The following is a 13,268-nucleotide window of genomic DNA, read 5'->3' as shown; positions in this document are numbered from 1 at the left end:
TTGGGACTGTTTAATTTCAGATTACTTAGTGCACAGTTAAATATTCCTACAATTTCTTTCCATTTTTAATTCTCTTTATAATTTGTTTTTTTGGGGAAATGAAACTGTGCTGTTTGGTATTAAGACAGATGGATTCATAAAAGCTACTTACATACATTCTCTTTCTGAGGAGAAATGAATCTAATATTGTCTGTGGTTGATAGTGCAAATGTGACATTAATGTATTAATTTCCTTTGTAATAAGCAGTTAGATGTTAAAAGCTTTCTGAAAACGTGACTCAGGCATTGCTTATTTAGCTACTGATTTATTTTGAATAGGTCTTCCTCTTCAATTGAATGTGTCTAGTTACATGAACCAAAGCCCTCAGATTTTATGTAAATCCAGTAGTCTGTGTCACTTCCCATGACATCCGGATTCAATCTATTGGGAAATATACATGCTCTTGAACTGCTTTTTTCAGATTCCTTATATATGCTGATCACAGCACTTGCTGAGTAGGAGCTATAGCTAAAAATAACTAAATGGATTTCTCTCTCCCTCTCTCTGTCTGTCTTGCTGTAGGATGACGTAGCTTTGCCAAGGATTTAGCAGCTAAGCAGAAAATGAGCTTAACATCCTGGTTTTTGGTGAGCAGTGGAGGCACCCGCCACAGGCTGCCACGAGAGATGATTTTTGTTGGAAGAGATGACTGTGAGCTGATGTTGCAGGTAATTGCATCAGCCTTCCATGTGTAACTGTTCAAAATTTGGATTTAATACACTAGATTTATATTCCTGTTGAGAATTAAATTTGCCAATTGTTCACTTTTTTTGGAGTCTCCATTTCTAGATCTTGCCAGCAGTTTTAATTGATCTAATCTTTTGCATTCCTCATGCAGCAAAATGGTTAATATGAATGTGCTGCTGTTTGTAGCTTCTGAATAGTGATTGTTAAGGCTACGATTCCGTCACGGAGGTCACAGAATCCGTGACTTCCAAAGACATCCGTGACTTCAGCCAGCACTTCAGGTTGCAGGGGGGACCCCCACCACCCCAAGGACTCCTACCTCTGCTTTTGGGGTGTTGCAACTGTTACCCGAATAGCTTCCTCTCTTAGGCCCTGAGCTTCCAAACATGCATGTGATTAATTTTATTATCACAAATAGTCGTTTTAGCTGCAGAGGGATTACTAATGGTAATAAAGTTTAAGCATATATGTGTATTCAGAATCTGGGCCTGAAGCTCTTTGTGAGTATCTTACTTGATTTTCCTGATAGTATTTAAAAGGAGGGTTAGTCAGAATTTCTTTTTAAATATAAAGCAGAGATATTACTTTTTATTTATTACGACTACTCTCTTAAACTCTCTCCTGCATTTTGTCCAAAAACAGTAAAAGACAAGGCTAGCTATTACAATGGGAATGTACTTGGTTTAGACTGAATGTATATGAGATTTGTATTTATTCAATAAAACAGTAGTTTTTAATGCAGCCATTAATGGCCATATCAAAATCTCCAGTGCAAAAAGCACTTCCGAAAACCTATCTTGTATGTGTAGTCATTACTGAGCAATACTACCAGTAAGTTACATTCTGGCTTTTTCATACCTCATAAAGAACCCATTGTGTACGCTAATGGCAGATATGTGTGCCCTACTTTATCTTGTATAAAAGGCTGTTGTAAGAAGAGATTTTTCTGAGAGGGGGAAGGGATGTTAGAACATTGTAAAGGGTAGGGCCCTGGGTGATTTACGAGATAAGTAACAGGACAAGATTCTTGCCCAGAAGAATTTATAATCTAATTTGTTTGCAGTAAAATAAATTAGTAAGGAGATACAGGCTGCAGCATGCAGTGTCTTCAGTGTGCTGATAATTGACTGCTTTGCTATTTAATTTTATACAGCTGATGTAGTAGTATGAATGACCCAGTGTCTGAATGAAATTGGGGATTGAATGAGGCTGATGGTCAACCAAGATAAAAGTGAAGTAATGCTTGTAAATTTGGAGAAGCAACTGGAAATATTGTCGATTATTACAGAATCCTGGATTAAGGAAGTGTCTCTACCATTTGTAACAGAGGCTTGCTGTTTAATGGTGGTGCTGTTCAGTGTTTTTTTAGCTACATTTAGATGCTCAGGTCACGGTTTATTGACTGAGTGCTATATTGTTCTTTTCTTCAGGAAGATGAAAAATGTGATATATAGTTGATTATACTTTGTGACCTATATTACTGTAATTCTTCATGGCTTTACACCTTGGAACCATCTAGAAGGCAAATTTGGTGCAGAATGCAGTCATCAGTTTATTAAGCAGGGTCATGCAGAGAATCTGTTGGATTGATGTTCATAATCTGCACTGGTTGCTTGTAGGTTTCCTAGGGGGTATTTAACCTGAGTTTAGAACATGGATGAATGAGAGACCACCTTTATGCTCAGCAGAGGTGCTTTCACAGATTTTTCTGGTTTAGCTAGGAGGAGCTGCTGGAAGGGTGCTCTCCATGAGTGTCCACCCACAGGGGGAGTCTTTCTTTAACACTTGGGAGACAGGTGATATGAGTAAGGCTACATTTTAGTCACGGGAGTGACGGACAGGTCACGGGCGGTAAACAAAAATTCACAGCTCATGATTTGTCCATAACTTTTACTAAAAAATATCCGTGACTAAAACTTGGGGCGCACTGGCTGCTGCATAAGTCACAGAAAGTCATGGAATCCGTGACTTCCTTGACCTCCATGACAAACTCGCAGCCTTAGATATAAGTTTTATTTCAACACACACACACTTTCTCTCTCTCTCTCTCTCCCCCCTCCCCCATCACCTTTCTCCCAAATGATTGGTTATTATTATGGTGGACCATCATTGAGTTGCATGATCAATTATATAGTATTTAAAGTTTCTGTCTTTAATGTTCCAAAAATACTTGTTTAGTCATTCTTAATTTATATGGTGAGGTAATAGAGTTTTTCTTATTCTTATTTTATGAGTGAATTGATACCAGTGAAAAATTCAAAACAAGATTGCTACATGAGATTGGTTTAATTTTAAATATAATTAATGATTTATGGAATTATCTATATCTGGAAATCAATACAAAAAACATTTTCATTCAGAACGTTGTAGTGGAGGGTTAATACAAAGCTCACTGCAACGGAAACATGTGTAGCCCTATACCTATTTTAAAAGAACATTAACAGTTAAGACATTGAAACAGTTCCTCTCTGTCAAATAATTTTTATTCACTCACAATTTCCACTTCCAATTTACGTTGTCCAAGCACTTGAAAAATTTCTACGGTAATTGTTGTTCCTGCATATATTTTAATATTTCTGCCCACACATCAGTTTTTCTTTAGTCTCCTGAAAAATATACTTAAGCAAGGGAGACCTTTCTGGTGTTACATATCAGTGTTTTGCTCAAAAAAGTGGGCTAACTAAACACTTAAAAGTTTTTAGAAGTGTCACTGGCCTTCAAATCATTTTCTGTCTGCTGTACACTCCTGATGGTAATTGGTTTGTGTTTTATCTCTTGTCACGGGCAATGTTCCCTGTTTGTTCTCTGTCATACATCTTACCAATAAAGAAAAATATGGAGTTTCAGCTTGCTAGAATGAGACCCATGTTTTATTTCTAGTAACTTAATCCTAAAATCCATCTCTGTTTGTACCTTTTCTTTTGATATTTTTTATCACTGTGAATAATAGTGAGTAAACCAAGTTACATTAACTCTATTATTTTAGATTAATTGCACAGTAGAAGGTCACTAAATTTATAAATTTCAAAGTTTTGTTTAGGACTAAACATGAGGGGAGAATTTTTAATGTTATTTCTAAAACATGAGTAGGAAAGGTGGTGCTCACTCCTGCAGGGTGTTGAGCTCTCCAACACTTTTTATCTTGAGAACCATATAAAGTAACCTTATCGTCACTGATTATTTCAGTCTGTCTTCTAGAGCTGACTTTCCTTGTTATGTATACCTTCTGTTGTTGCTATGTATCTTTGTCCATCTCTATGGACTGCATGTAACACAACAGTTGCTATAACTATTAACCATTCAAAGTTCATTTTGATAGTCTGCTTATAAATTACTTTGATGACAGCATTAAACTTGGGTCAGCCCGAGGTTTCATTCCAAGGATACTTTTTAGGCAATACACCTTATGTGGCAAAAATACTATATTAAGGTACATATATTTTTATATTTTGCTAATTGAACTCTGTAGCATATACCAATAATTAGACATCTTAGCTTTACTGTCTGAAGTATCTGTGCAATCCTCTGAAGAATTCATGTTTCTCTGATTTCAGTCAGAGCCACTGGTTCACAGAGTTGATTCTAAGAAAATTCCATTATCCCTTCAAGTACAAAAGAGCAGTACTGTTCTCTGTTGTCTACTCCTTACCTCTCTTCCCCTGTCCCTCCATTTCATTAATGTATTGGAGGGTTGGGTTTTTTTGTTTCACAACACTTTTCAGTTAGTAGGATTTGAACAGCTCTCTGTATTTGACAATCAAACATGAGATTTAAGGTACATATTATACATCTTTATTTGTAAATCAGCAGCCTATACTTTGATCACAGAATTGTAAATATTTTATTAGCTTTTTTTTCTGTATTTAAAAGAGGAGAAGTAGCAGTAGTGATTGTCTGGAAAACATTGCTTTATTTTTTTACTTGTTTTAGGAGACTAGAAGTATAAACAATAAATGCTGCATACCTGTTTTAGGGTTGCTTCATCTTTGCAGTGAAATTTTATAGGCTAAAATAGTGTGTTCAATACAATTATGATTAAAAAAATTGCACAAATTTTTGCACAGAGCATGTTAGTTAAAATTCTTCGAAGAGTATGGTTGTTTGTTCAATCAATCAATATTCAATACAGAACAGTTTTTTTTAATTCCTTTTTACTTAAAAATACAGTACCAGTCTCTGTTAATTGTAGCTGCTTCCAGACTATAATTATTGATGGGTTATGGAGCCTTTTGTTGAAAGGTTGCTAGTTCAAATCCAGTCTATGTGGGTAGTAATAAAGTCATCATCTGACTATTTAGAAGGCTTTGTGAAGTGTCTGGATGAAGCCATTTCCTTTCCTCATGGAAAAACTTCAAACGTAACACAAACCACTACCATAAATGACACATAAGCACATTGGTGGAGCAATACCAAGCAGCTTGTCCTGATGCTGCCCATCTTACTCTGTGGATAAAGAGCTTTAGACTCCAGGATTTTCCAGAGTGGCGTGTTTTCTAGTGCAAAATTGACTTATTTTTAAAAATGTCTGAGGAGAGGAGGAAAAGAATTGACAATAGATCAGAAAAACTGTAATCTTTAAGATTTGAATTTACTGCTTGAAATCAACATTTTCTTTATTTAATTTGTGCATCAGGAAACGTGGTGGGCTAGTACTGTGGCTGTGATTTTTTTTTGTCCTGAGTTTGGAAACAGATGCAAACTTAGGAAAAGGATGTCAAGAATAAAAGGTTTCCCTTTCTAACAGGGAGTTCTTAAAGTTGAGCTTAGGGTCCCTACACAATTTTCTGTTTAAAAAAAAAATTAATCTGTCTTGTTTATTGGCATACAGGTTACTTTAATGATAAAGTCTTGTTACACTTGGTGAAACTTGATCTTGGGAGCTCAAAAGCACTTCTGTCATTTCCTTTCTTTCTCCCTCTTTTGGCAAAATTATAATTGTTGCTGCACTGTGACTGTGTATCTTGCTGCTTTACCTCATTACCCATTCTGTAACTTGTATATGGATGCCAATTTTTGTACTATTACTGCTTTTGTGCTTGTATATCAGTCAGGATTTCTTCTTTGGTATTTCTCATGTGACATGAATTATATCTGTTGCAGAAAATGGATTAACACAGTTCTGCTTCGAATTCATGATCAGATTTGTGTTAATTCAGTGGTATGTTCTGCTCTCAGGTGTACTGGCACATTGCTGTTGGGACTGTCTTGCATAGCAAGTTTAAGAATCACTTTGAAAAAACAATGTGCTAAGCCAAAGTGATAAGTGTGAAACCCAAAAGCATGGGAGTGTGACCTTTCTTGCTGAAAATCAATGCTGTCAGAGTAGCTGGATGTGCTGTTGTTTCTTCAGGAGCTGTGGAGACAGTTAACATATTTCACACTATCTTGTACAGTCTAGCATGTAGGAAAATTGAGATTTAGAGTGGAAAGAGAGCCAACTCTATCTTGCCAGCTTTTTTGAAAAAAAATTCACTGCTTATTATCTAAAATGAGATACTTCTACCTTTTTCAAACCTTTTATAAAACTGTTTCAATATTGCCATTTATTTAGAAAGCTGCTTACTGAATTTTAACTCTCTTGTAATAATATACCTTGTAGTTCTTAGTGTTACCATAGGACACTAAAGATATTTACAAGCCTATTTTCTAAAGTGGTCCTCCATGTTCAGAAAAGTAATTATTACTCTGAAAAGGTGGATTGTGCAGTATTGTAACAGGTTATTTTCATGCAGTATTTTCTATGCTTACTGTATGATAAGAGAGTATCTTTAGAATTGTTTGAAAGAACACATAGTTGAAGCCCAGGGAATTTATCAAAGAGGAGAAATAGTATTATTCATTAGGAAACTGAGCAGATCTGAAGTGTCAGACAAACTTAAAGTTGAGATTTGAATACTCATAGGACTTCCTCCAGAGAAAGACCAGAATTTCAGATGTTGAAATAGGGACGAGCCAGGAATGAGGTAGAGAGACTATAGTAACAGAAGAGAGTGGAGAAATCAATAGAAGAGACGTTCCAATTGAAGGCAAGCATCAAGAACTCATATGGGGAGGAAGGCTAGGGGAAAGAAAACATGAAAGCAGGAGCAATGTTGAAAAAGAAATGGTGAGATTTGAACAGTGGGGAACTTGGAGGTAACAAAAGTGAAGACCCAACAGTTCGTCATGAAGATCAGATTAACAGTGACATAGATGTTGAATATGGGGGTCCAACCAGAGATGAAAAGTCAAATAAATTTTAAAAAGTGGGAGGCAGTGGAGTCAGCCTGTTCATCAATGTGGAATTTAAAGTCACTTCTGCTGGGAGTAGAGAATTGAACAGAGAAAGTCATAGAAGTGGAGGATGGTCCATAGGGACAGGAGATAATAGCCACTTAGGGCTTATCTACACTTACCGGGGGATTGACACAGGGCGAAGGATGCATTGGCGGTCGAGAAGACCTGTTAAATCGACCAATGCACAGCTACAGACTAGGGACCGAATGGCTAGGCAGCAGTTCTGCGGAAAAGGACATAGGGGTGACAGTGGACGAGAAGCTGGATATGAGTCAGCAGTGTGCCCTTGTTGCCAAGAAGCCCAATGGCATTTTGGGATGTATAAGTAGGGGCATAGCGAGCAGATCGAGGGACGTGATCGTTCCCCTCTATTCGACATTGGTGAGGCCTCATCTGGAGTACTGTGTCCAGTTTTGGGCCCCACACTTCAAGAAGGATGTGGATAAATTGGAGAGAGTCCAGCGAAGGGCAACAAAAATGATTAGGGGACTGGAACACATGAGTTATGAGGAGATGCTGAGGGAGCTGGGATTGTTTAGCCTGCAGAAGAGAAGAATGAGGGGGGATTTGATAGCTGCTTTCAACTACCTGAAAGGGGGTTCCAAAGAGGATGGCTCTAGACTGTTCTCAATGGTAGCAGATGACAGAACGAGGAGTAATGGTCTCAAGTTGCAGTGGGGGAGGTTTAGATTGGATATTAGGAAAAACTTTTTCACTAAGAGGGTGGTGAAACACTGGAATGCGTTACCTAGGGAGGTGGTAGAATCTCCTTCCTTAGAGGTTTTTAAGGTCAGGCTTGACAAAGCCCTGGCTGGGATGATTTAACTGGGAATTGGTCCTGCTTTGAGCAGGGGGTTGGACTAGATGACCTTCTGGGGTCCCTTCCAACCCTGATATTCTATGATTCTATGACCACAGATCGCTTTCCTGTAGACTTTTGTACTCCACCGGATCGAGAAGAGTAAGGGGAGTTGACGGCATTTGTTGAACTGACATAACTGAGGGGAAGTTTACTGAAAACCTTTGGAAAGCATTTGGATCATTTTGACTTCCCGATCATGAACAGCAGGCATTTGTCACTCCCATCAGTGTTAGCACAGATGAGCACATATACCCTGTCCTTTGAAGCTTTCTTTCCTTCTAGCTTTTCATTTTTTTTCTACATGTCCTCCGTCACAGAGTTTCACTGGACTTAGGCATTCCTTGTCAAACACATTCCAATAATATAATTCTAGCAGGTTTCCATAACTCTTTGTACACATCCTGTACATATATCATTCAAGAATATAATGATCAGTGAGTTTAGTATTCCAATGATATCTGACATGCCACTTATTGTGTATGTTATGTATCATGACAACAGTATATCAGGTGTAGCGAGAACATCAGGCCTGGCAGGAGTTGCTGACACAAAGTGAATCACCAGTGGACCTCTATCACACACCCCTTGTTTGTTTCAGTAGATTGTGGAATTGTGTTAGCTTATTGCTACCATCCCAAATCTCAGTGGATATGTTCATTCTCAAGAGTTATATACCTTAAGTTGCAAAATTTCTTGTAATTGCTATTTTTTCTATCCCATGCCTTCAGGAATCCCAGTGTAGTGTCCACTGTCTTCAAAAATCCTCATAATAATTTGTGGTAGTATACAATGAAAGTAAAGCATTAATAAGAGTTTACCATTGTCTGTCTCTTTCCAATCTGATATGTAAAATATTTGGCTTTCTGTATTCTGAACCACCATAATGAGTGAATTGAATTTTGTATCTGAAATATAATGTTTTGTCTCCAACTGCTCAAATGGAGTATTTAAAACTGTTGGGAGATGGTTGTTGGTTATTGCTAGAATAGGTTGTGCTACCAAGACAGTATTTCATCGTCCCTGGCTTCTGCTATCACTTGCACATGGTGTGTTTGTTCTTGTATCTCACACCACGTTACAGATCTGATACACACTTTTGTAATTTAGCAGTTTTCTGTAGGGTAAATGGTGTGAGGTTAGGTTTTAATGCTTGGAGGTATGGGAGTTGGGGCTTCACAGCCCTATAGCATTGCATGTTCTATCTGCCAAAACTTTCATGCCTCCTAAAAGTAATTTTGAACTTTTAATTAGTTTGAACTTTTAATTTAATTTTACAATACATTCCACTATTATACTAATTTCATCTTCCATGTATTTACTTTGTAGTGCAAGCAAGCAGAAGCCAGGGCACTCATGGTTTGAAGCAAGTTCTGTTTAGTATACTTACATGGCTTGCATTCTTGCATGACTGTAATAGCCCATGGGTAAAAAATAATAATGACTTTTTGTTGTGCATATATAGTTCTTTGTGCAGGTCCTTCCATTATTCTCTAAATGCAAAGAATGTGGGCAAAACACGATAAAAACCACTATTAAATGCCAATTTCTTTATCTTCTCTGTTAACTGATCATAGATATTATAGAAGCCTTGCTAAAAATAGAAAAGGAGTACTTGTGGCACCTTAGAGACTAACCAATTTATTAGAGCATAAGCTTTCGTGAGCTACAGCTCACTTCCTCAGATGCATATCGTGGAAACTGCAGCAGGCTTTATATATACACAGAGAATATGAAACAATACCTATTCCCACCCCACTGTCCTGCTGGTAATAGCTTATCTAAAGTGATCATCAGGTGGGCCATTTCCAGCACAAATCCAGGTTTTCTCACCCTCCACCCCCCCACACAAATTCACTCTCCTGCTGGTGATAGCCCATCCAAAGTGACAACTCTTTACACAATGTGCATGACAATCAAGTTGGGCTATTTCCTGCACAAATCCAGGTTTTCTCACATCCCCCCCACCCCCATACACACACAAACTCACTCTCCTGCTGGTAATAGCTCATCCAAACTGACCACTCTTCAAGTTAAAATCCAAGTTAAACCAGAACATCTGGGGGGGGAGGGGGGGAGGAAAAAACAAGAGGAAACAGGCTACCTTGCATAATGACTTAGCCACTCCAAGTCTCTATTTAAGCCTAAATTAATAGTATCCAATTTGCAAATGAATTCCAATTCAGCAGTTTCTCGCTGGAGTCTGGATTTGAAGTTTTTTTGTTTTAAGATAGCGACCTTCATGTCTGTGATCGCGTGACCAGAGAGATTGAAGTGTTCTCCGACTGGTTTATGAATGTTATAATTCTTGACATCTGATTTGTGTCCATTTATTCTTTTACGTAGAGACTGTCCAGTTTGACCAATGTACATGGCAGAGGGGCATTGCTGGCACATGATGGCATATATCACATTGGTGGATGTGCAGGTGAACGAGCCTCTGATAGTGTGGCTGATGTTATTAGGCCCTGTGATGGTGTCCCCTGAATAGATATGTGGGCACAATTGGCAACGGGCTTTGTTGCAAGGATAAGTTCCTGGGTTAGTGGTTCTGTTGTGTGGTATGTGGTTGTATACTTTATAAAAGGGGGGGAAAGGAATAAAGTAGAGGATTAAATTTTAGATCTGTGCCTAATCACTGTTCTTTTAACAGATGTTTTATTCAAGTCTGTGGATGCAGACTTGCCCTAAAGTGGATTTTTATGTCAGGTATACAAAAGCACTAGTGTTTATAACTTTGTATTTGAGATAAATCTAATCTTGAATACTACAGTATGTAACTTTACTCCTGTGTAAATACTGCATGTTTTAAAAAAATATATTTTTTTATTTTTATAAATCAGCATTGTGAGAAAGCCCATTGTTTCCAGGTCGTAGAATCACCCAGAAGGTGAAAAATTCTGAATTGTTGACAATACTGTCCATATGAGATAATTTTGATGCTCATATTTGAGATCCATTATTCCAGCCAAAAATAACTTTTTTTTTCTTTGTGTGCACACGTTCTTATTTTGTACCAATTTTTACCACTTTTCTGTGGGCAAATGTTGTTGGAATTGGGGGTTTTACATCCTGAACACTTCCTTTCCAATTCAGATTCATTTAGAATACTGGATAATTTCTAGAAAAATTGGATAGACCTTTTTTCTGAATATCATACAAAGGTATATAAAACAAGATAATTTAATTCCCATTTTCCAACAAAGTCCTACCTTTTCAACCTGAGAGCCACATGTTATTTTGAAAGGATCCAGAGGCTGCAATTAGTACTTTGGGGCAGATTCTATGTTCTGTTCTGCTCTCTTTGTACTCCTCAAGTGGTACAAGGAGAGCAGAAAGTTGGAGGACATAGAACTGTTGTTGCTGGTTCCTGCTTCCACGCATTCTCAATGAACAACATAGGCAGAGGGTATCATAGGCTGGGGATGCTAAGCCTCCCGAAACCCAGACGGTGTCCCTGCCCGTGCTCCTTCCCAAGGCCATGCCCTTGCTCCCCCTCTCCCCTGAAGCTGGTGGGGGCTCAGCTCCAGCCAGTGACCTGAGGCTCGGGCCTGCTGGCGGCTCAGTGCTGGGGCTGACGCTCGGGGGGGTCTTGGCCAGCTGGCATCTCAGGGCTCCTCTGGCCACAGGGGATGGGGGGAATACTCAGGACTCAGTTAGGCCCAGGGGGTGCTCGGGTGGAGGGTGGAGCCAGTGGGCTAGCCTTCCTGAAGAGGGGGTTCACCCTCCGCCCATGAAGAACAGGGTGAGGAGAAGAAATAGGAGTGTAATGCCAGCTGGGGGCCACCAGAATGCAAACAACGTTATGTCACAAAATGTATTTGTGCTCACTGTTGGGAAATTATGACTCCTATATTGTTGTGTGTGGCAGACTTGCTGCCATTGCAAACCATTACAGTACTGAATTCCAAGACTGGTTGTTTGCCTGTGGAAGGTGAAGAAGACAAAGCAAGCTGTTTTTTGAGAAGATGCAGCTGTGTATTCCACTTCAGTGTGTGTGTGCTCCCAGTTCACTGGAGCCAGAGAAATTTACCTAGCAGTACCCGTAGAGAGGTGGCGTTCATGCCTTGTGGCCATAGCCCTTCCCCTGGCTTCATGAGGCAGTGCCATCCCAACCCTTTCTCTGTTCCTTCTTATTGCCTGCAGGTGGAGTCGGAGCTGTGTGTGATCTCAGCCTCACAACCTCTCACCTGGTTAGTTTTTTCTCTTGTGGTATATAGGTAGTAGTACCCTTAGTGTTAGAGTAGTTTGTTTCCCTTGGGAATTCCCTCACTGGGATTTAAACATTGTCCTGTGTGTGGGGAAGCGAGCCCCAACAGTGATCCCCACATGTGGTGCTTGCTGTGTCTCAGTAAAGCCCACATCAAGGAGCATTGCACGATATGCAGATCATTTAAGAAATGGATTCAAGTGGCTCAGGATCTTCTCCTGAAGCAGCATCTGCTCAAAAACGCCAGGCAGTGGGTTCAGTAAAACACCCTCATCGGGTCAGATATCGCCCTTGGGCGCTGAGAGCGCTGCCACTTCACATTCCAGAGCATATGCATCCCTGAAGAAAGAGAGGAGCCCCGGTACCTAGTAGGGATGTTAGAAACCCTGTACCATTGACTCTCCTGTACTGTTGGCATCAGTTCTGTCTTTTGGTCATATGTTAAGTCTAGTACTGACGAGGGAGATGCTGGGCTACCAAATGTTTCCACATCAGCAGCATATTAAGCAGGTATAGACCTCCTCTGCCTTTTGGTCCTGACCTCTCTTTTGGTCCAGGACTTTGCCAGGGCTGTGTTAACTACAGCCCCTTCAATTGAATGAGCCAGCGAACCCTCGGGTCTGTTTGCACTGAACTCAAATGTTCTCCTTCCACAAATTGTGGAAGTAGGGCTTGTTCTGGAATCAGAATGGGGGACCTTGGTACCAGGAATCTCCTCGGCACTGCTGCATTCGGCACCACAAATTTTTTTCATAGTGGCTTTCACAGCCCTTGATGTCAGTACTATGAGATACTCCAGTACTACTGTTCCCTTTGGGACCTACGCTGCTTCCTGCACCAGCATGCTCTGTACTGAGAGTACAGGATCCATCGGCAGTGCCTCCTCCATCCTCGTTCTGGGCAACGAATGAGTCAGACTGCATACTCACTCCTTCTGGTCTTGCTCTGCTCTTACCTCAGGATCCCTAGGCTCCTGTATGTCTGAATCGGGGTCATCATCTTCCCACTCTCCATTGCCCAACCAGCATCAAGGGCTGACCATGGACAGTTATGGTTACCAGGATTGGTTTTGGGACCAATCTTATTTAATCTTTTTACTACTGACCTCGGCACAAAAAGTGGGAGTGTGCTAATAAAGTTTGCGGACGATACAAAGCTGGGAGGTATTGCCAATTTAGAGAAGGACAGGGATATCA

General features: G+C 39.7%; 1 protein-coding gene across 11 annotated transcripts in view; it reads left to right on the top strand.

Moving 5' to 3' along the window:
* CEP170 (centrosomal protein 170) overlaps positions 1-13,268 on the top strand; it is a 183,483-nt gene that overhangs the window by 34,525 nt on the left and 135,690 nt on the right. For all 11 annotated transcript variants that reach the window (XM_084622211.1, XM_084622207.1, XM_084622204.1 and 8 more), the window contains one exon: positions 563-708. In XM_084622211.1, the coding sequence (XP_084478337.1) occupies positions 604-708 (105 nt within the window). In that variant the 5' untranslated portion in view covers positions 563-603. The remainder of the gene's footprint in view (positions 1-562; positions 709-13,268) is intronic.

Source organism: Lepidochelys olivacea (assembly GCF_965140295.1).
Source record: "Lepidochelys olivacea isolate rLepOli2 genome assembly, chromosome: 3".
NCBI lineage: Eukaryota > Metazoa > Chordata > Testudines > Cheloniidae > Lepidochelys > Lepidochelys olivacea.
The sequence above is the reverse complement of the archived record's forward strand: the minus strand, read 5'-3'. Positions and strand labels throughout refer to the sequence as shown.